This window comes from Neophocaena asiaeorientalis, unplaced genomic scaffold, assembly GCF_003031525.2.
Source record: "Neophocaena asiaeorientalis asiaeorientalis breed wild unplaced genomic scaffold, Neophocaena_asiaeorientalis_V1.1 scaffold77, whole genome shotgun sequence".
NCBI classification, from domain to species: Eukaryota; Metazoa; Chordata; class Mammalia; order Artiodactyla; family Phocoenidae; genus Neophocaena; species Neophocaena asiaeorientalis.
Genome location: NW_020174645.1, coordinates 5,136,140 through 5,159,722, shown reverse-complemented (window position 1 = coordinate 5,159,722; position 23,583 = coordinate 5,136,140). Strand labels below are relative to the sequence as shown.

The window sequence follows — 23,583 nt, the reverse complement described above, 5'->3', positions numbered from 1 at the left end:
GCAACATACATAGGTGTAGAGGATGAGGGGAGGCAACATACATAGGTGTGCAGGATGAGGTGAGGCAACATACATAGGGGTACAGGGTGAGGTGAGGCAACATACATAGGTGGACAGGATGAGGTGAGGCAACATACATAGGTGTAGAGGATGAGGGGAGGCAACATACATAGGTGTGCAGGATGAGGTGAGGCAACATACATAGGGGTACAGGGTGAGGTGAGGCAACATACATAGGTGGACAGGATGAGGTGAGGCAACATACATAGGTGTAGAGGATGAGGGGAGGCAACATACATAGGTGTGCAGGATGAGGTGAGGCAACATACATAGGGGTACAGGGTGAGGTGAGGCAACATACATAGGTGGACAGGATGAGGTGAGGCAACATACATAGGTGTAGAGGATGAGGGGAGGCAACATACATAGGTGTGCAGGATGAGGTGAGGCAACATACATAGGGGTACAGGGTGAGGTGAGGCAACATACATAGGTGGACAGGATGAGGTGAGGCAACATACATAGGTGTGGGCAAGGCATACAGTAAACTGCACTCATTACTAATATTTGCACTTTTTGGAGAATCAGGGTACATAGAGCGTCACAGATAAGAACCGAGGCCTTAGGATCAGGCCTCCGTGTGCGTTCTGGGCAGTCACTTCCCAGCTACGTGACCTCGTGTGAAGTACTCTAACCTCTCGGGGTCTTGGTTTCCAAATCTGTAAACTGGACGATTAGTATTAGTCCCCGTCTCCTCAGATGTTATAGGAATAAATGAGATAATCCGGGCGGCAGGGAAACGCGTTCAGTAAGCCAGTGTTATTCACTAAGAAGGCAGGCTCATAGGGTGAGTTCAGCAGGCTCGTTAGTTTCTTTGCAAAGTATAGTCTCCCGCTATCTACAGACTGTATTTCATTGATTCCTAAATGCACTTATTTTTTCCCACATTTTAACATGGCTGAAATCAGGATGAGCCTTAAAATCCATAGCTTCTTAATGTTATAATTTGTAGCATTTTTCCTGTCATAGCAACACACTAATGGTGCCTCACTTAGATTCAATGAGATGTATGTGCACCATGTATATATATATGTATGTAGGTATACATACGTTATATATGTATATATACGTGTGTGTGTGTGTGTATTTGACTCTTGAACGATGCAGGGAGTTATGGACACCCACCCTCTCCACAGTCGAAAAATCCGCATACAGCTTAGAGTCAGCCCTCCATATTCGAGTTTCCTCCGTATACGCAGACTCAACCAAGTGCAGGTCGTGCAGTGCTACAGTGTTTACTATTGAAAAAAGATCTGTGTGTGAGTGGACCTTCGCAGTTCAATCTGTGTTATTCAAGGGTCAACTATGTACAGTTCACAGATTTGGAAACCAAGACTCCAAAAAGCTGAAGTAACTTACACAAGGTCACGTAACTCTAAGAGGCCACTCTAAAACACGGGAAGTGTAAAAGTCATTTTACTTTAATAAAAAAATCATGTAAAGAAAGTCACGTTAGCAAAACCAAATAGTCACCAAATATCAGTGAAGTCATCACTGCAAAGTCCATACCAGCTTGTCCTGCATCCTGTTCTCCCCACCCCGATTTGGGCCGGTGTATTTCGCAGCTACGCGGTGAAGACCTGGGTCGTTTGTGAGCCCTGAGAAGCAGAAAGCACATCCGCACGCTGGGGGCCTCTTGGGGGGTTGAAGTGGGGCTGCAGGTGGCCCCGTTTCGCTTTCCTTCTGCTTTCTCGGTTTCTTTGTGCCGCTTCACTCGCCCTGGCCCAGCCTTCGGGGGTGTTCAATTCTGCAGTCGGGGAGGAAACCTCATCCGTTCCTCCTCAGACGGCTTTGAGGGGAAACAAAGGAGCAAGTGCAGTGGGTACGCACTGGCACTGAGAGATGATTTTTGAAGTCGTCTTCTGAGAACTGAGCCATGGTCCCAGATCTATGTCTGCTTCCCCGATCGGAAAGAGAACCTGGGTGGAGAGAGAGAGGGGTCAGAGGAAACAGACCGAGTTCTGAAGTGGGAGGTGCAGAACCTCCTGCAAAATCTGTAAGCAGCTCCTGCAGGCCATTTCCTTGGGGCTCATTATGGGACAGGCACTGTTCCAGGGCTTTCCATCTACTAGCTCATTTCAAACTCATAACAACATGAGGAGGTGAGTACAATCAATACCCCCATTTTATAGATGAGCAAACTGAGGTTATGGGAGGTGAAGTAACAGGCCCAAGGTCACACAGCATATCTTGGAACCACTGGGACTTGGGCCCAGAGCCCACATAACTACTGTGCTAGACTGACAGATGGAGTCTGGAACCTTTTTTTTTTTTTAATTTCTGATTTTAAGTGGTTTTTATTGTAGAGGAAGTGGTAACTTCTCAATGGTACCTACAATTATAAAATAGATATTTGCAATGAATAAAGAGTAACACGTAAGTTCTTGGATATAACAGACAAAACATATAAAGATATCCCCTGAGGCATGAGTAACAAACTTTCAGTCCCCCTCATGCAAAGTTTTGAAAAGGAAGAATGACATCTGGGGGCTTCCCTGGTGGCGCAGTGGATAAGAATCTGCCCGCCAACGCAGGGGACACAGGTTCTATCCCTGATCCGGAAAGATTCCACATGCCTCAGAGCAACTAAGCCTGTGCGCCACAACTACTGAGCCCGCGTGCCACAGCTACTGAAGCCCGCGCGCCTAGAGCCCGTGCTCCGCAACAAGAGCAGCCACCGCAATGAGAAGCCCACACACCGCAACGAAGAGTAGCCCCCGCTCACCGCAACTAGAGAAAAGCCCGCGCTGCAACGAAGAGCCAGTGCAGCCAAAAATAAATAAAAATTTAAAAACGGAATGACATCTGGGGTTGATCAAAGTACAGTGACACAAAGTACAGTGTCAATGCTATTTCCAGTTGTAGGAAAGATGGCTGGTGGGCTGAAAAGTCAGTGATGGGGATACGGGCTCTTGCTTCCAGTCAAAGACAAACCTCTTGAGCACAGCTAGCAGCTCTGCCAGCAACAGCAGGACGAGCCCTTGACTCACATGCGATACAGGCGTGAGGGCTCAGCCGCCCGCCCCCTGAGCCTGTGCATACCCCGCCAACCCCACTTCCCTGTCTCAGGAAACGTCATTCAAGCCAGCAACCGGGAGTTGTTCTCAACTCGTCTCCCCTCAGCCCACCTGCTGTATTTTAGTCACCACACCCCAGCTATGTTCTGATCCCCCCACTTCTCATCTCCTCCACTGCCACCCGCAGGCCAAGCCACCAGGAGGAGCATAACAGCCTCCCCTCCCACAATCCACTCACGGGGCCGCCAGAATGACCGCGTCACTGTGCAGAGCTCAGTCACTCCTCAGCTTAAACACTTGCATGGCTCCCCACTGTCCTCAGGACGAAGACAAAAATCCTTCTCAGCATGACCTACTTCTTCGGAGAGTCGTTCATTCATTCATTCACTCATTCATTCCATTAGCTCAGTAATCTCGTCTGACGTGAATTTGTGGTCTCACGCTCTTTAAACCTGTGTCCTCAGGCTGGCTTACAAACATTGTATTTTTGCCGTATCAGGCTCAAACTCCAATTAAGTAACCCAAAGAACTCCCCTAGAAGAGGCAGAAAGAAACCAGTAGCTTATGGGGACTTCCCTGGTGGTCCGGTGGTTAAGAATCCGCCTTCTGATGCAGGGGACACGGGTTCGATCCCTGGTCAGGGAACTAAGATCCCACATGCCGTGGGGCAACTAAGCCCGCGTGTGTCGCAACCACTGAGCATGCGGGCCACAGCCAGAGAGAAGCCCATGCACCTCAGCAGAGGATCTCGCGCGCTGCAAAAAGATCCCGGACACCGCAACTAGGACCGACACAGCCAAAAATAAAATAAATAAATAAATATTAAAAGAAAGAAGGAAAGAAACTTATGGGTAGCTTATGGGTCTGGAAGTCTTGTTTACAGTGAGATCCTCAGCCAATGAATGTCCCACATAAACACCTTCAGATCTGACACCTGCTGTAGGGTGGAGATGCTCTTTCATTCATTATCTTACCTTAGGAGACCCTTTCTTGGGGAAGAAACACTCCCACTGGCCCTACTTGTCCCCTCAACCCTTCTTCACAAAGCAGCCAGAGTGACCTTCTTATAGGTGACTATGGACATGTCACTCCCCATCTTCGAACCTTCCAAGGTCTTTCCGAAGCACTTAGAATGAAACCTAAAGTCGTCACCGGGATCCACTCGGCCCCGAATGACCCACTCCCTCCCCTTCTCCAACCTCACCTCCCTTCTCTTTGCCGCTCCAGCCACCATGATCTCTGTTGCACAAGCTCTCTCCAGCCTCTGGCCTTTACACCTGCTGTTCCCTCTGCCAGGAAGGCAGGGGAAACTCAGGTCATTATGGCCTTCCAGGGCTCAGCTTGAATGTTGCCTTTCCATAGACGTCTTCCGGGACTCCCCAAATCTAAAGTAGCTCCCTATCGGGAACTTCCTGGCGGTCCAGTGGTTAGGACTCCGTGCTTTCACTGCCTGCCCAGGGCCCGGATTCGATCCCTGTTTGGGGAACTAAGATCCCATAAGTCGCATGGCGCGGCCAAAAAATAACTTAAAAAAAAAAAAGCAGCTCCTGATCAACCTCTCTCTCAGCACCCTATTTAATGGTCTTCAGCACAGGTAGGACCATCTGAAGCTGTCCCGTTAGGACATTTCCTGACCGGTTCACTCTCTGCCTCCCCTGCTGGAACGTAAGCACCATGAGGGCAGGGAATCCGTCTTGCTCACTGTATCCCCAGCACCTAGATCAGTGCCTGGCACATGGTAGGCTCTCAATAAGTATTTGTTGGAAGAGTAAGTAAATGTGGTTTCAGGTGGTCTTGTCTGATAACGCTGTTTCATGCAGCCATTCAAGAAAGCCTGGTAGGGCTTCCCTGGTGGCGCAGTGGTTGGGAGTCCGCCTGCCGATGCAGGGGACACGGGTTCGTGCCCCGGTCCGGGAAGATCCCACATGCTGCGGAGCGGCTGGACCCGTGAGCCATGGCCACTGAGCCTGCGCGTAATACTTAACTGAACTAAGTAGACACGCACTCTGTGGGCTGTTTGCCCCCGCAGAAGCATCTCCTCTCTTCTCTAGCCTGAGGTTCCAGGAGGCTGAGCTCTGTGGGGGATCTCAACAAGCTCCCTTGTCCTCTAGCTTCCGGCTGGGCTCAGCCAATGGGAAGCACCTGCAGGCGCAGGGAGGGTGGGAGGAGAGAGAGGTGAGGGCATTCACTCCCTGCTCTGTCCCTGCCAGGCTTTGTTTCACTAGTTGCTGTGTGCTCCTCTTCTGAAGGCCACATGCCTGTATGACCCTCCCCCCCGCCCCTCTGCTGCCCGCCCCAGGATGCTTCTCCATGCTTCTCCATCCCGCATCTCTGTTCCCACGTCTGTAAAATGTCCCTTCTTTAAATCTTTTCAGTCACTCCTTTTGCGTGAGCCTTTGTTGATAAGCAAGAACCCTGGATGATAGGCCCCACGGCCGTGCAATATCACTCCTGGGTATATATCCCTGGGAAATTCACACTCAGGTCCAGGAGAGGACATGAAGAAGCATGGAGATATTCACTGCAGCACTGTCCACAGTGGGGGAGGCAAACTGCGATCCCATCGCTGGGGTCAGAAACAAGTTGGATGTCTACGCTGCTATATGGACAGCTCTTAAAAACTGCTTAATGTCCATCCACAGGTGAATGGATAAATCGAATGTGGTCTATACATACCATGGAATATCACTGGGCCTTAAAGATGAAAGAAATTCTGACACATGGTACAACATGGATGAACCTGAAGACATTATGCTAATCACATGAGCCAGTCATGAAAGGACAAATACTGCATGTCTCCACGTATATGAGGTCCCAAGGGTAGTCAGATTCATAGAGACCGAAAATAGAGTGGTGGGTGCCAGGGGCTGGAGGAGGGGAACAGAAGAGTTAATGGTTAATGGGGACAGAGTTTCGGGACGGGATGACGAAACAGTTCTGGAAATGGATAGTGGTTGTGGATGCACAGGATCTTAATGCATTTAATGTGACTGAATTGTACACTTAAAAGTGATTAAAATGGTCTCACAGACAGAGAAAACAATCTTATGGTGAGCAAAGGGGAAGTGGCGGGGAGGGATAAATTAGGAGTTTGGGATTAATAGATACAAACTACTGTATATAAAATAGATAAACAACAAGGACCTACTGTTCAGAACAGGGAACTATATTCAATATCTTGTAATAACCTATAATGGAAAATAATCTGAAAAAGAATATATATATATGTATAACTGAATCATTTTGCTGTATACCAGAAACTAATACATTATAAATCAACTGTACTACAATTTCTTTATTATTATTATTATATTTTTTTTTTGGCTGCGCCACACGGCATACAGGATCTTAGTTCCCCGACCAGGGATCAAACCCGGAGCCCCTGCATTGGAAGTGTGGAGTCTTAACCACTGGACCACCAGGGAAGTCCAACTATACTTCAATTTTTTAAAAAATAATTAAGGGCTTCCCTGGTGGCACAGTGGTTGTGAGTCCGCCTGCCGATGCAGGGGATGCGGGTTCGTGTTTAGGTATGATTAAAATAAAAAATACTAAAAAAAAAAAAAAAGATCATTCAAACGCAGTTCTCAAAGCCCAAGGCATCTGACCATATATCGGCTAAAGCTATGCTGTCCAATACAGCGGCCACATGCCTTTTGAGCCCTTGAAACATAACGAGTCTTTTTTTTCTAAATTAATTAATTAATTTTATTTATTTTTGGCTGCGTTGGGTCTTCATTGCCATTCACGGGCTTTCTCTAGTTGCGGTGAGCGGGGGCTACTCTCTGTTGCGGTGCACAGGCTTCTCACTGCGGTGGCTTCTCTTGTTGTGGAGCACGGGCTCTAGGGCGCGCGGGCTTCAGTAGTTGTGGCGCACGGGCTTAGCTGCTCCGTGGCATATGGGATCTTCCCAGACCAGGGCTCGAACCCATGCCCCCTGCATTGGCAGGGGGATTCTTAACCACTGTGCCACCAGAGAAGCCCCATAACGAGTCTTTAACTGAAATGTGCTGTCAGTGTAAAATACGCATCAGATTTCAAGGGCTTACTATTTAAAAAAAAGAATGTAAAATATCTCATTAATAATGTTTTATAGTGATCACACGTTGAAATGATCATATTTTGGATGTGTTGGGTTAGTAAAATATATTATTAAAATTTAAAAAAGAGTTCCTGAGGGAATTCCCTGGCAGTCCAGTGGTTAGGACTCTGCGCTTCCACTGCAAGGGACATGGGTTCCATCCCTGGTCGGGGTACTAAGATCCCGCATGCCACGGTGCAGCCAAAAACTTTTTTAAATATATATTTCTTTTTCTAAAAAAAAAGAGTGCCTGATAAAAAAGAAAACAACAACAGTGTTTAGTGAAGAAAAAAAAACAATACGAGGAAACAGAATGAAGTGTTAAACAGAATATCAGTTACTATTGAAAATACATCCACAAAAGACAATATACAATTTTTAGAACATGGTAAATAAATACCCATAGGAGACTGGCTGAGGGGGAGGGGAGCTGGGAAGCAGAATGGGAATGGGGGATGGGGATAAAGAGGGAACAAATAAAACCAAGAAGGAAGGGGTCTTACACTCACAGCGAGGTGCATTGTGCCATGAGCTGAGACTCACTAACGCAACCCTATGTTCCTGAGATCCAAAAAGAGAAAAATAAAAATAAAAATTTCTCCTCTCTCTTGAAACAAAGGCATCTTAATTAAACCTGTCCTGGAAGGTAACTCAGAATCTCTGATCCCTCAAAATTATTTCCCTGTGAAGTTAGTCCACGAAGTCCTTGCAAAATAGGTCACTGCAGCACCCCCAGCTTGAGCACCACACCTGGTGCACAATATGGACTCAGTGAGGGTTTGTTGACTGACTAATGACCGAATGAATGGAAGAAAACGAGGTCCCCTCAGCCCTCCCTGAGAAGCAGGAATAATGGAGCAAGAGCCAGATGGCGGCCTAAGACCTGATACAGCCTGCGATGGTGGGTCGTTTGGATCGTACAGTCTTTATTTTTAATCTTAAATTATTTGCCGGCATTTGGAAATCAGATTCCATGAACAAATCCGGCTTCTCGGCTTCACTCAAGAAGTGGAAGCTCTAGTAACATGTTATTCCTAGGCCAGACAGAACTGAGGGGCAACTGTCCCCTACCCCACCCCACAGCCCCATCACTCATCCACATTAAGTGCTTGGCCCCCCGTAGGCTTTCTAGTTTGATCGAGGCTGTTTCTCACTTTCGATCCAAAAGACCAGGAGCTGATAAACTGTCACCGGGCAGGACATTCTCAAAGCAACCAAGGCAAACCAGCTGCTCCCTTCAGCCTGGGGTGGAGGAAAGGTGTGCCTAATTGTACTGACATCTGTAGACAGAAAAGGCACATCTCAAGGTGTGGTCCAAGGGTTCCCCACATCAGAACTGTCTGGGAATTTAGTAAAAATCCAGATTTCTGGGCCTCATCCTAGAACCAATGACTTGATATCTGAGAATCTGAATTTTAACTAGTGTCCCACACTCTATGGTTTGAGGCACAGCAACCAAAGAAACAAGGGATTAACAATGGTGCGTGAACACGAGGGGGTATTCAGAGGACACTGCATTATGGGTCCCAGCGTTGGGAGACCCAGGGTCCTCCAAAGTTGGTGATGAACTAGCCCCCTTAAACTCCAATCATTATTGTTACTGTGTTTTTCTTGTGGTTGTAATATTATTATTATTTGTTTATTGTTATTATATCATAGGGAGGCAGTAGAGCGTAGAATCTGGATTTCCTTGGGTTCAAATCCTGACTTCACTGTTTACTATCTGTGTGACCTTGGGTACGTAACTTTACTTCTTGGTCTTTACTTCCCCATCTGTAAGCTGGGGATTGTAATAGTTCCTACCTCATAGGGTCACTGTGAAGAGTCAATGAATTAATATATGTTAAGTGCTTACGCTACTGCCTGGCAGATATTATAATACACCGGCAATGAGTTTTCATATCAGCTGCAAGACCACCACCAGGAGAGCAGGACCTCCCCTTCTCACCCCCACTCCTTCCTTTAGTGATTATTTAGTGGCAACAGGGGGCAGCCAGGTGACTTACAGCTTCCTTATGATTGTCTCCTCCTTGTTACTGCTGGCATTGCTGGCCCTGGTAACCAGAGCATCTTTTTCTCTTCTTCCTCCTGGGCCTTCTCTTGCTGGGATCAGGCCACTAGGAAAAAGGAGACAAATAAGTGGGTTGTTTTATTGCAGATCTCTTATCTGTGCAGCTCTGAAAGTGAAGGTGCTTAATAATTATTATTATATTAATAATATTATCATTGAAATGCTACAGTTAGACATTCTGACTCAGATGATTAGAATCTTCCTTCCGCCTTTCCACTGTTGACACCTCTTCTTTCTTTCCCTTGGCTAATTCCATTGGCTGGTACTTTAAGCTTCTCCAATTGCTAGAAATATAACCATGTATAAATCCTCTAACTTAACCTTTGGTTTCCTAATTAGTAAAATAAGGATAATGAAAATATCTAATTCCTAGAATTGAGGGATTAAGCGAGATAATAAATGGAATTCATTCATTCGTTCAACAAATATTATTAAGCTACAAATTGTACCAATGTATATAGATATAGCAATTAACAAAATAGATAAAATACCTTCTCTCATGCAATTTATATCCCATTGGGAAAGGAAACAGTCAAGAAACAAATAAATAAGTAAAATTTAAAAATATATAGTAAGTCAGATGGTGATAAGACCTAGATTGATATTGATCAATAAGATATTTAGGTCAGGTGACCGAAAGAGGGCCAGAGTACTTCCCTGGATTTGATGTACAGAAGTTGGAAGAAGGCTATTCTCTCTCACTTGCTGATTGCCAGCAGCCATGCTTCCTAAGATTCAGAGAAGGACTGTCTTTAATACAAAATAATAAGGCCAATAAAGAGAAGCAAAGAGGAAAGAAAGAGGCACACAGTCCCTGATTCCAACACTGAAGCCTTAGTTGCAGTTTTTTCTTTATTTCTGAGACCAGTTCCAGGATCCTTCCCAGCTATGTGACCGATAAAACTCCCTTTTGTGCTTAAGCTAGTTTGAATTGGATCTCTGTCACCTGCAACCAAAAGAAGCCTGACCACAGTGAAGCATTTAAATGTCTGACCCAGGGACTTCCTTGGTGGTCCAGTGGTTAAGAATCTGCCTTCCATGGGACTTCCCTGGTGGTTAAGAATCTGCCTGCCAATGCAGGGGACACGGGTTCGAGCCCTGGTCCGGGAAGATCCCACATGCCGTGGATCAACCAAGCCCCTGCACCACAACCACTGAGCCTGCACTCTGGAGCCTGCAAGCCACAACTACTGAGCCCCCGTGCCACAGTTACTGAAGCTCAGGCACCTGGAGCCCGTGCTCCACAAGAGAAGCCACTGCAATGAGAAGCCTGTGCACTGCAATGAAGAGTAGCCCCTGCTCGCCGCAACTAGAGAAAGCCTGCGTGCAGCAACAAAGACCCAACACAGCCATAGATAAATAAATAAATAAATAATTTTTTAAATATTAAAAAATTAAAAAATAGTCTGCCTTCCAATGAAGGGGATGCAGGTTCGATCCCTGGTCAGGGAACTAAGATCCCACATGCCGTGGGGCAACTAAGCCAGGGTGCCACAACTAGAGAGCCCACGTGCTGCAACTAAGACCTGATGCAGCCACATAAATAAATAAATAAATATTAAAAAAAAAAAAAAGTCTGACCCAGTAAGCTCATTAGATCCACTTAGGTATTTTGTTGTGGTACCTACTGGTAAATTTATGTCCATGCTATAGGCATCAATTTTCCCCTTACTACAGACTGAATTCATATGTTGAAGCCCTAACCCTTAATGTTATGGTATTTGAAGATGGGACTTTTGGAAGACAATTAGGTTTACATGAGGTCATGAGGGTGGGCCCTCATGATGGGATTAGTGCCCTTGTAAGAAGAGACACCAGACGGCTTGCTCTCTCATTCTCCCCACCATTTGAGGACACAGCAAGAAGGCAGCTGTCTACAAGCCAGGAAGAACCAGAACCAACCATACTGGCACCTTGACCTTGGACTTCTAGCCTTCAGAACTGTGAGAAAAAAAATTTCTATTGTTTAAGCCACCCAGTCTCTGGTGTTTTGTTATGGCAGCTTGAGCTGACTGAGATACCCCTTTAGGTATGAACGTCAGATAGCAGAATTTACCCCTCTCTCTCTTTCTTTGCAAAGAGTGGGCTCTTATTACTTAATATTATTTCTATTTTTATTATATATATTTATTATAATAATATTCATATGAGAATCATCTAAAAATTACCTTTTCCCACTACCTACCATTACATAACACCCTAAAACTTAGTGATTTAAAACTATGATGATTTATGACTTCTCATGATGGCTCTGTTTCTTATGGTTCATTTGGTGGTTCTCCTGATGGTCTAGTTTGGGGTTCTCAACTGGCTGCATTCAGTTGGTGGATCAGCTGGGGGCTGGATGCAGCTGGGGCTGTCATATGGGGCACCTTGGTTCTTCTTCATGTGACCTCTCCATGTGACTACCTTGAGCTTCCTCGTAGCATGGTGGTCTCAAGGCAGCAATCTGAGAGCACAAACATGGAAGCTGCTAGGCCTTTTAGAGCCTTAACCTAGGAAGCCAAACAGCATCACTTCCACCACATTCGATTGGTCAGAGCAAGTCATAGGGCCGTCCAGATTCAAGGGGACGGAAAATAGACTCTACCTCTACTCCGATGAGAGGAGTGGAAAAATCTCATTGGAAAGGGAAGGCAGGTGGACTTCCCTTGTGGCACAGTGGTTAAGAATCCGCCTGCCAATGTAGGGAACACAGGTTCGAGCCCTGGTCCGGGAAGATCCCACATGCCGCGGAGCTACTAAGCCTGTGCACCACAACTATTGAGCCAGCGCTCTAGAGCTTGTGCGCCACAGCTGCTGAGCCCATGTGCCGCAACTACTGAAGCCCGCGTGCCTAGAGCCCGTGCTCCGCAACAAGAGAAGCCACCGCAATGAGAAGCCCGCGCACCGCAATGAAGTAGCCCCAGCTCGCTGCAACTAGAGAAAGCCCACGCGCAGCAACGAAGACCCAATGCAGCCAAAAATAAAATTAAGTAAATAAATAAATAAATAAATTAATTAATTAAAAAAAAAGGAATGCAGGATGGGAAAAACTGTTGTGACCATCTTTGGAAACAGTCGAGCATATCTGCTTTCAGTTAAAACTATCATTAGTATGAGCTTCGGCCTCCAAATTGATGCAGTTGCTAAGAGAACACCTCAGTTGACATGCTGGTTTCTCCAGAATATATAACACAGGAGACTAAACAGAATCCTGCTGTCTGTCTATTGGCCTGTACCAGACGGGAAGTGCACATCTGCTGTTCTCTGGGAATTCAAAACTGGAACTAACGTGTGTTGCGTTATTCACTAGCAAGCTGCTCATGGCATCAGCAGTCTAAGAGTTCCTCTTTTTAATTAACCGTGTCTGGAGTACTTATTAAATGAGATGAAGACAGGTCTTTCCATTAACAGCGTTCCAACCTCAGCAGAAGGAAGACAATTAAATTCCTGTTGGCAGAACTCAGCTCTTTTGGATTTAGCTTCCTAGGACATTTTTACTTTGATGCTCTCTTAATGATGCCACATGGAATGAATTTAAGGAATAATATCATTGGGGCTTTGTTTTGTTTTGAATTAGAGTATCTCCTTACTTCCAAACTTTCCGAGTCCAAATGTGGCATGATAATTAAAAGTTCAGGCTCTAATGTCAGGCTGTCTGACGCCATGTCTCAAGGTTGCCACCACCAGCCCTGGGACTTCAAGCAGGTACTTGACCTCTCTGACCCTTAGATCATCTCGGGGATGACATTACCCTAACTCCTATGCCACCACCAGCCCTGGGACTTCAAGCAGGTACTTGACCTCTCTGACCCTTAGATCATCTCGGGGATGACATTACCCTAACTCCTATGCCACCACCAGCCCTGGGACTTCAAGCAGGTACTTGACCTCTCTGACCCTTAGATCATCTCGGGGATGACACTACCCTAACTCATAGGCTTGCTGTGAACACTAATTGAGATGATGCTCGGGATACACTTCGCACATGGTAAGCATTGGTAGATATTAGTTGGCACTACATTTTGTTTGTTTTGGTTTTTACTTTTTGGCGGCACCCTGAGGTATGTGGGATCTTAGTTCCCCCACCAGGGATCGAACCTGCGCCCCCTGCATTGGGAGCTCGAAGTCTTAACCACTGGACCACCAGGGAAGTCCTGGCACCATGTTTTTATTCTCTTGATCTTTCCTTCTCCTGCCTCTAAGGAAACCTGCTTTGTTTAACTCAGTGTTTCCCAGAATTATTCAACCACAGAGCTCCTTTTTGCCGCGCTGTGTGGCTTGTGGGAACTCAGTTCCCCGACCAGGGATTGAACCCGGGCCACAGCAGTGAAAGCGCCGAATCCTAGCCACTGGACCACCAGGGAACTCCCTAGAGCTCCCTTTTCAAGAAATACCTCCATAAAGTAAACTATTTGGGGAAACATGGTGCAGAAGGATAAAGTGAAGTCCAAACCTGCTATGTCAACAGCTTCCTTATTTCCTCTCTTGCTTGTCCTACAGTTCCTCCTCTACCCAGTATTATTGTGATCTTTTCTAACTTGTAATTTTTAAACAATTTCAAACTTAGAGAAAAGGTGTAATACTAGTACAAAAACTTCCCATATATCTAGCCAGATCCCTCAAATGCTTATCCGTGTATCTATCTACCTACCCATCCATCCATCCATCCACCTATCCACCTACCCATCCACCCATGCAACCATCTTCTCCCTGAACCACTTGAGAGTAAACTGGAGACAAGAATCTTACCCCCTCACTCCTAAATGCTTAAGTGTCTTTCCAAAGAACAAGGACATTCTCTCACATAACCAAGTCATTCAGTTATCAAAATCACCACATTGATCTTTTAAAATAGTAAATCAGACTGTGTCATTCCCTTAAGATTTCCCAAAATCTTCTCATTACGCTTACAATAAAACTAGAGCTCCTGGGCTTCCCTGGTGGTGCAGTGGTTAAGAATCTGCCTGCCAATGCAAGGGACATAGGTTTGAACCCTGGCCTGGGAAGATCCCATATCCATGGAGCAACTAAGCCCATGCGCCACAACTACTGAGCCTGAGCTCTAGAGACCGCAAGCCACAACTACTGAAGCCCGCGTGCCTAGAGCCCGTGCTCCGCAACAAGAGAAGCCACAACAATGAGAAGCCCACGCACGGCAATGAAGACCCAACACAGCCAAAAATAAATAAATAAATAAATTTATTTTTTAAAAAACCCCAAAACTAGAGCTCCTTCCTGTGTCCAAAAAGGCCACCCCTCGGTCTCTTCTGGACCGTCCTCTACCTCACATTCCAAGTTCCACCATGGTGGGCCTCTTAAATTGGCCAAATGGGTTCCTACCTCAGGGCCTTTGCACTTCTTGTTCTACTTTTATGCAACCAAATCTTTACATGGTTGGCTTCTTCTTGTCATTCACCTCAGGGGGGTCTTCCCTGACCACCCAGTCTAAAGCAGGGCCCCCCCAGCACTCTGCTCTCTGTCATGTCACCTTGATCTACATTCTCTTCAGCACTCACCACCATTATCCTGTGTGTTCATTGCAGGCCTTCTGGCTGATTGCCTGTCTTCCCCCTAGACTAGCACGGACTTTCTGTTTTGTTCCTGCTCTACCCCCAGTGCCAGGAATAGTGTCTGGCATATAGTGGGTCTTCAATAAGTAGATTGGATGAACATAAGAACAGATATGTAATATATCAAGGAATTCTAGGCAGTGTCTTGCTCTGTGGTGTAGGAGCCCCAGGCAGCACAGCCCACCTCTTATAGCACTGCAGCTCTTCCTGCACCACCAGCAGCTGCGACTTGAGTTTGTTGCGCTCCTGAAGCACGTCTCTCAGTTCCTGTAGAGTAAAGCGTGGTCGGTTGGGATCTGTCAGGTCAACCACCATTTTGTCTGGTCCCAGGTTCACCTGTAAGAAAAGATATCACTTATACAGTTTCCCTCATGAGGATGGACTGTCCATCCCAGAAAGGAAAGTTCTCTTGTTCTGTTACTACTCCCAGGGACCCGATGAGATGAGACGTTGCCTGTTGGAAGTGTTTGGTTGATGGTAAAGAGGCAAGAATTCCAAGTACCATTCTCCAAGAAAGGAGCCAGCGCTCCTTGGAGAATAGCTGAGTCCAGGGCTGGAACAGGGAAAGTCCAAGTTGAGTCTGGAACATTCCATTGTGTAAGGGATGGAGACAGATCAAAAGGACACAGTTTGAAGGCACTCCTACTGGCCAAACTGAACGACTTGAGTATCCGCGTGAATAGTAACAGGAATGGATAATAACCCATCAAATAAAAACAGGATTCAGGAATCCATACTTAAAATTTTTAATTTAGGGAATTCCCTGGTGGTCCAGTGGTTAGGACTCCAAGCTTCCACTGAGAGGGGCATGGGTTCAATCCCTGGTCGGTGAACTAAGATCCCACATGCTGAGTGGCGTGGACCAAAAAATAAAATAAATAAAAATTTAAATTTAAATTAATTAACTAATTAATGGGGATGTAATGGCTAATCTTATGTGTCAACTTGACTGGGCTAAGGGATGCCCAGACAGCTGGTTAACCCATTATTTCTGGGTGTGTCTGTGAAGGTGTTTCTGGAAGAGATTAGTATTTGACTTGGTGACCTGAGTACAGCAGAGGCTCCTCCCCAGTGTGGGTGGGCTTCATCCAATCCATTGAGGGCCTGAATAGAACAAAAAGGTGGAGAGAGGGTGAATTTACTCCCTGCTTGAGCAGGACATCCTTATTCTCCTGCCCTTGGACAGTGCACATCAACCCTCCTGGTTCTTGGGCTTTTGGACCTAGACCAGGACTTATACCATCAGCCCCCTGACACAAGCCTTCTGACTTGGACTGAATTACACCACCGGCTTTCCTTATTCTACAGCTTGCAGTCAGCAGATTGTGGGTCTTCTCGGCCTCCATAACCACGTGAGCCGATTCCTATAATAAATATTCTCATCTGTGTCTATACCTACATCTATATCACCTATTGTTTTATTTCTCTGGAGAACTCGGACTAATACCAGAAAGGAGGAGGGGGATCTGTACTTTACAGAAGAATGCCAATTAATAAGTGTAGAAGATGATAGAGTCAGAAAATCATCCTTTTGCAACCAACGCAGTAATAATTGATCCAGGCAAGACTAATGAATGGACCTAAAACTTTGGGGTGAAAGTTTGCTGGGGAACAGGATATTTCACAGTTTCAAAGTACTTTCCCATAGGCTACTTATGCATTACAAAGGGAATAAAGACACCTTACAGTGCAGAAATCTTGCAGACACCACCTTAACCAAGTGATAGAAGTTACCATTGCCCATAATGACAAACTGAATCAGGTGCCTCCTGATATGAGGCACCGAGAAGGACACAGCATCACTTAAGTGGTGTCCCTGCTAAACATGTATAACTTGAATCTAACCATGAGGAGACATCAGAATCAGAACAAGCCCAAGTTGAAGGACATTCTACAGACTAACTGATATACAATCTTCAAAAAATGTCAAGGTCATGAAAGACAAGGAAAAGCTGAGGAACTGTTCCAGACTAAAGCTGACTAAAGAGATATGTCCTAAAGGTACCGTATAACCCTGCATTGGATCTTGCATCAGAAAAAAAAATGCGATAAAGGATATTATTGTGAATTTTGAATAGGGATGGCATATTAGATCTTCGTATTCTACCAACTTGTCCCCGAATTCAATTATTTACTGTGGTTATGTAGCAATATGTCTTAGGAGATACACACTGAAGTATTTAGTATTCAGGATGAAAGATCCTAATCTTTTACTAACTCTGCAGCTAACATAACGTCTGAAGATTCTGAGCGAATAAATAATATATAGACATAAATATTTGTTAAATATGAGTACATATGTGCATATATACATGTATGTATATGTGTGTATATAATACTTCAGTGTGTATCTCTTAAGACATACTATACACACACACAAACACATACATACATATACACCTGAATATAACACCTGAATTGAGGTGAAAGGTATACAAGTGTTCATTGTACTTATCTTGCAACTCTTCCATAGGTTTGACATTTTTTCAAACTAAAGTTAAAATAAAACAAATATTTGAAAACAACCTAAATGTCCATTAGCAGAAGTCTAGTTAAACAAACTAAGGCACAACCACACTCTGGAATATTCTACAGGTGGTAAAGAGAATAAACCACACTATAAAGAGAAAAGCAATAGTGACCACATTCCTCCTCTCGGATTGATAAACATCAGCGTGTTTGAAAACATACTGTGTTGTAAAAGCTGTGGGGAAACCGGTTCCTTCACTGATTGCAGAGGGAGCCAATCTCTTTAACCCCTTTGGAGTGCAACTTGACAATACTTATTAAACCCTCCAATGTGGGGGACTTCTCTGGTGGCGCAGTGGTTGAGAATCTGCCTGCCAATGCAAGGGACACGGGTTCGAGCGCTGGTCCGGGAAGATCCCCCGTGCCGCGGAGCAACTGAGCCTGTGCGCCACAGCTACTGAGCCTGCGCTGTAGAGCCCGCGAGCTGCAACTGTTGAAACCCACACACCTAGAGCCCGTGCTCCACAACAAGAGAAGCCACCACAATAAGAAGCCCGAGCTCTTTGGTCTCAGCGGCAGAAGCGAAATGACGAACGGAACGTCCTCGTTTGGAAAGCCTCGGAATAAGACGCACACGTTGTGCCGCCGCTGTGGCTCTAAGGCCTACCACCTTCAGAAGTCGACCTGTGGTAAATATGGCTACCCTGCCAAGCGGAAGAGGAAGTATAACTGGAGTGCTAAAGCTAAAAGACGAAATACCACCGGGACTGGTCGAATGAGGCACCTAGAAATTGTATACCGCCGATTCAGGCATGGATTCCGTGAAGGAGCAACACCTAAACCCAAGAGGGCAGCTGTTGCAGCATCCAGTTCATCTTCAGGATTTCAATCATAAGTCACGCAATAAACGTTCTGGTTTTGAAAAAAAATTAAAAAAATAAGAAGCCCGTGCACCACAACGAAGAGTAGCCCCCACTCGCCGCAACTAGAGAAAGCCCGCGCACAGCAATGAAGACCCAATGCAGCCATTAATTAATTAATTAAAAAAAAAACTTCCAATGTGGCTTTCCTTTGACCCAGTGAATCCACTTCCCCTAGATACCGAGGGGGCCAACTGCTATAGGTCAGAGTAATTCACTGTTGCATGGGGTCGGAGCAAACGATTGGAACATGAAGGTCTTTTGATAGGAAACTGGTTAAAGCAGAGATTCTGAACCTTTTTTGTGTGTGTGCCGTGGACCCTTACGGCAGCCTGGTAAAGCCCACATGGATTCCATCTCAAAATACTGATTTTAAATGTATAAAAGGCATTGAATTACAAGAAAACCAACTAAGATAACACACTCATCAAAATCTTCTAAAAATAAATCTGTCATTCCTAGACCTGCTTCTTTATTAAATAACACGATGTAGCCACAGGTCTAATAAGATACAGAAGGAAAACAAAGTTTTGAGATCTGCACTACACTGTAATGGGATATGAAAACATCTGTGGTTTCCATTGGTGATTGTCACAGGTACTGCTAATATTACTGTGGTTTGTTGTCTATAGTCATAATTGAAGAAAGTGTTATATTTCAGATGGAGGTTGGTGAAAATAAAAATACCATTTCTTCTCATGCAAGTTCATAGATTTTGCGGATTAGAATCATGGTCCTCTTGGGGGTTTCAAAAACTCCAAGTTAAGAACCCTCATGTTGAGCACTTGATAACACTGTCCAGTGGAAGTTTTCAAAAGCCATTAAAAGGTGAGGAAGCGCTTTATATTCTGATTTAGTACAACTTTCATGCCATGTTAAGTGAAAATAAGCAAGAGGCAGGACGGGGTACATATTATAATACCATTTGTGTGAATAACGGAAAAATATATTCATATCTGCTTGTGTTTGCACAAAGTATCTCTGGATACTTTAAGAAACTGATCATTTTAATTTCTTCTAGGGAGGGGAAGTGGTGGCTAGGGGTGGAGAGAGATGGGGAGGGAGCTTTTCCAAGGCAAACACTTTTGTAACACTTGAATTTTGAACTTAAATTTTTAAAAAAGAAAGGAAACAAACTATTCTCATACCCATTGTGATGGCTACTGTAATCAAACAAACAAATCAGAAAGTAAGTGTTGGCAAGGATGTGGAAAAATTGGAACTCTTGTGCATTGCTGGTAGGAATGTAAAATGGTGTGGTCACTATGAAAAACTCAATGGCAGATCCTTTAAAAATTAAAAATAGAATTATCATGTGATGCAGCAATTCCACTTTTGGGTATATACCCCAAAGTCTTGAAAGCAGGGACTTAAAGAGAGATTTATGGATCCACGTTCATAGCAACATTCTTCACACAAATCAAGAGGTGGAAGCAACCCAAGCGTCCATCAACAGACGGATAAACAAACTGTGGTGGATCCCATACAATGGAATATTATTCAGCCTTAGAAAGGAAGGAAATTCTGACACATGCCACAACATGGAAGAACCTTGAGGACATTAAGTGAAATAAGCCAGTGGCAAAAGGACAAAGATTATCCGACTCTACTTATATGAAGTACCTAGAATAGGTAAATCCATATAGACAGAAAGTAGAACAGTAGTTACCAGAGGCTTGAGGGAGAGGGGGCATTTGGAGTTAGTGTTTAGTGGGTACAGAGTTTCAGTTTCGCAAGACAGGAGTTTTAGAGAGGATGGTGGTGATGGTTGCATAATAATGGCTGTGAATGTACTTAAGGCCACTGAACTCTGCACTTAAAAAGATGGTAACTTTTATGTCTACCGCAACTAAAAATGGTAACTAAAAAAAAACAAGTAAGAAAAAAAAACAACACTAGGGCATATTTTTATAAACTGCTAGTGACACTAAATATTCATTTTCTCTGCCTTTTGCCCCACCCCTGTTCTTAAGACTACAGTTTGGGAGGAAAACGTGCCAGCTCATCCGCTGGCTGACAAGCTTGTCCGCTATGCCCCAGACAGGAAATGACCCGGCCCCCGTGCAGACCACACTGTTCATGGTCCATGATGGGGCTTTCTGCATATCCTTGTGCCTGGAGCTGGAGGTGACAGGAAAAGAGCACAGAATGTGAGCTGAGGGATCTTAGGCAAGTCATTTAACTGCTCTTGAATCTCAAAAGTCAGGCTACTAATCATGACACTCAACCATCTCATACGACAGATACTAAAGAAGAACCTTATCTACAAATATAATTGTCACCGTGAGCAATGAGTAGGTGAAATAAAAGAGTACCAAGGAAGCTACCAGAAACCTTCACTCTTCCCTAGGAGTTTCAGCCACCCAGTTCCTGCTGTCCTTTCATGGCATACTTCTGTTTGTAATCCTGTGGTCTAGTTTTGGAGGTCTGTGTGTCTTGCCTCTCCCACTAGATGTGAAGCTCCGTGAAGGCAGGGACCTTGTCTAATTTAGTGCCATAGCTCCAGAGCCCACACAGTGCAGTCACTCATCAAATGTTACTACAAGAAAGGTCATAGGTCTGTATTTTAGTACAGTGTGGTTATGACTAGCATCTCTGAGCTCAAATCCTGCCTCCACCTCTTACTTGTTAAGTCCTCAGGCAAATTACTTAACTGTTCTATGCCTCCATTTCTGTAAAATGGGAATAATAATAGTATGAGGATTAAATGAGATAATCCCCTTGGGGCAGTTTTTTTTTTTTTTAACTGTAGCTGGAAATTCACTAGTGAGTCATGATATTAATTCAGTGAGTTGCAAAATAATTTTTAAATTCATAAAAATAGAATAGGAAAGTATGACTGTACATCATGTTTAGTAAGGGAGAGTTAGGGTAAATTGTTGAACTTCTGTTTCATCAATACTGGATATCAACGTAAAATGTAATTTTGTAAAATGGGGGTATAACATATATACAGAAAAATGCACTAATCTTGACTTTATAGCTTGACAATTTTTACCATATGTGTACACCCATGTAACCACACCTGGATTAATTCTCTATAAATGTACCTCCTGCCCCCCCCCCATTCTCCCATCCCAGGGCTACCATCAACCTGTCTTCTATAAGTAAAGATTAGTTTGCCTGTTCTTGAATTCCACGTGCAGAATGCTCTCTTTTGTACCTGGCTTCTGTCTCTCAATGTAGTATCTGCAGGATTCATCCATACAGTTGTGTGTATCACTACTCTGCTCTTTTTCATTGTTGTGTAGTATTCCATCATATGAATGTACCACAATTTAAAAAATTGATTCCTCTTTTCCATTTGGATTGTTTCCAGTTTGACACAATTATGAATAAAGCTGCTCTGAATATTCTTTTTTTTTTTTTTTTCGGTACGCGGGCCTCCCACTGCCGTGGCCTCCCCCGCTGCGGAGCACAGGCTCCGGACAGGCAGGCCCAGCGGCCATGGCTCACGGGCCCAGCCGCTCCGCGGCACACGGGGCCCTCCCGGACAGGGGCACGAACCCGCGTCTCCTGCATCGGCAGGCGGACTCTCAACCACTGCCCCACCAGGGAAGCCCTCTTTTTTTTTTTAATTAATTAATTAATTTTTGGCTGAGTTGGGTCTTTGTTGCTGTGTGCGGGCTTTCTCTAGTTGCGGTGAGTGAGGGCTACTACTTTTCATTGCGGTGCGCGGGCTTCTCATTGCGGTGTCTTCTCTTGTTGCGGAGCTCTAGGCGTGTGGGCTTCAGTAGTTGTGGCGCACGGGCTTAGTTGCTCCGTGGCATGTGGGATCTTCCCGGACCAGGGCTCGAATCCGTGTTCCCTGCATTGGCAGGCAGATTCTTAATCACTGCGCCACCAGGGAAGCCCTGAATATTCTTATATGTATCTTTTTGTGGTCATAAGTACTAATTTCTCTTTAGTTAAAAAGTATTTCTTACTCTAGGTCAAAGTTTCTCAAAGTGTGAAACCTGGACCAAGAGAATCAGCATCATCTTGGAACTTGTGAGAAATGCAGATTCTCAGGTCCCATTGCAGACCTACTGAGTCAGAAACTCTGCAGCTGGGGCCGGGCAATCTGTGTTTTAACGAACACTCAAGGCTAAAGCTTGAGAACCACTGCTCAAGGTCCTGGTCAAAAATGCTGGAAGCCGCTGCTTTAGAACACACTCGGCACAGGGGCCAGCACCGAGCAAGTGCTCGATTAATGTTAACCATCTTAACCCTTCTAATCTGAGGACTGCATACTCGTAGTGATTTGTTTTGAGGGGCTTGGATGTTCAAGAGAAGAAAGCGTCCCCCCTGCCAGTGGCCGCTCCCCGCACTCACCTCCCTGCCGGCCGTCGAGCTCTCTCTCCGCAGCCCCTCCACCTCCTTCCGGAGGTTGTCCCGCTCCATTCTTAGCTCCTCCATCGTCAGGCTGCCCTCATTCACCAGCGTCTCCAGCATCTCCAGGACGCGGACGATCTTGAACTGCAGCTGTGTCACCCGGGGGTCGCTGCCCAGGGCCATCAGCTCGCGGCCCATCACGTAGGAGATGTCATATACGTCCTCGGCGGTCAGCTGGAAGGGGCTCTTGCCCAGGGCCCCCTCGGGCCCAGCCTCGTCCCCCTCCTCCTCTTCCTCCTCTCGCAAAGGGGGCTCCTCCATGGCCGCCCAGACCCCTGCAGCCTCCGGAGCTGCTGCTTTCTCGGAGTCTCCGAACGTCCAGCTTCCTCCCGGCACGGAAAACTTTCCGCGGGTCAGTGGACCCTGCCTGTTCAGGGTGGGGCAGGAGCAGCCAATCAGCGCAGCCGAGGGGTGGGCCCGGAGAGGGGCTGTAGGAGGAGGCCACGCAGGGCAGATCTCAGGCCAGGACTCCCGGTGCACCGTCCCAGCGGAGGCCCGTGCGGAAGTGCGGGCTCCAGGATGTGGTTGGGGCACGAAAGGACAAGGGAAAGGGAGGGCCGCCGCGAAGAGGAACAGAGAGGTTAAGGGGTGACAGTGATCGCTCCCAGCCCGAGAGCTGTTGCAGACGGGGAGGGGCCCAGACCCCAGCTCCGCCCTTGGTGACAGCCACCGCAGAAGCTGGGTGTCCACGGAGACAGGGGCGGAGTTTCCACCGCATTCTGGGAAGGAGGCTAAAAAGCGCACAACTCTTCCCTTTCTGCACTCAGGTGTTCCAGCCATAGAATTTGCATGGTACGGGGAGGCAGATCCGGTCTCTGAGAAAATTTCCTGAAGCGTGCGGCAAAGCGGAAAACAGCAGTTGGTGGCAGCGCGCGGGAGTCTAGTGGTCTGTGTTGCGCAGAGCTTCCAGGCCTATGGTCACCGGGACCGGCGGCATCTGATCCTCAGTTAAATGGAGATTCCCTGCGCTATGCACCTGGCTCTATCCTGGGTGCCTCCACTTGACCAGCGTGTGGCCTTTGCAAGTTACTTAAGT

At 45.8% G+C, this 23,583-nt stretch overlaps 1 protein-coding gene and 1 pseudogene across 3 annotated transcripts; one reads left to right on the top strand and one right to left on the bottom strand.

Annotated features, from left to right (window-relative positions):
• Window positions 1-1,463: 1,463 nt before the first annotated feature.
• RILPL2 (Rab interacting lysosomal protein like 2) lies at window positions 1,464-23,154 on the bottom strand. 3 transcript variants are annotated; one of them, XR_003005010.1, is made up of 5 exons: window positions 22,488-23,121; window positions 14,969-15,120; window positions 9,165-9,275; window positions 8,313-8,438; window positions 1,464-1,979 (listed from the first exon to the last, which is right to left on the bottom strand). XR_003005010.1 is itself a non-coding variant. In XM_024758581.1 (4 exons), the coding sequence occupies exons 1-4, from the start codon at window positions 22,806-22,808 to the stop codon at window positions 1,949-1,951; spliced, it is 615 nt and encodes a 204-aa protein (XP_024614349.1). In that variant the 5' UTR covers window positions 22,809-23,114; the 3' UTR covers window positions 1,464-1,948. The 3 variants fall into 3 exon arrangements, 2 of the variants coding, with proteins under 2 accessions (XP_024614349.1, XP_024614351.1); XM_024758581.1 differs by lacking the exon at window positions 8,313-8,438 and having other exon boundaries at window positions 22,488-23,114; XM_024758583.1 differs by lacking the exons at window positions 1,464-1,979; window positions 8,313-8,438; window positions 9,165-9,275 and adding an exon at window positions 9,291-9,957 and having other exon boundaries at window positions 22,488-23,154.
• On the top strand, window positions 17,814-18,163 carry LOC112408789 (60S ribosomal protein L37 pseudogene; annotated as a pseudogene).
• Window positions 23,155-23,583: the final 429 nt, after the last annotated feature.

Coding starts and splice junctions, on each gene's coding strand:
- RILPL2 (XM_024758581.1), bottom strand. CDS start 22,808: ATGGAGGAGCCCCCTTTGCGAGAGGAGGAAGAGGAGGAGGGGGACGAG. Junction 15,121..22,487: donor GCTCGACGGCCGGCAGGGAG/GTGAGTGCGGGG, acceptor CTTTTCTTACAG/GTGAACCTGGGACCAGACAA. Junction 9,276..14,968: donor GAGCTGCAGTGCTATAAGAG/GTGGGCTGTGCT, acceptor CCTTTTTCCTAG/TGGCCTGATCCCAGCAAGAG.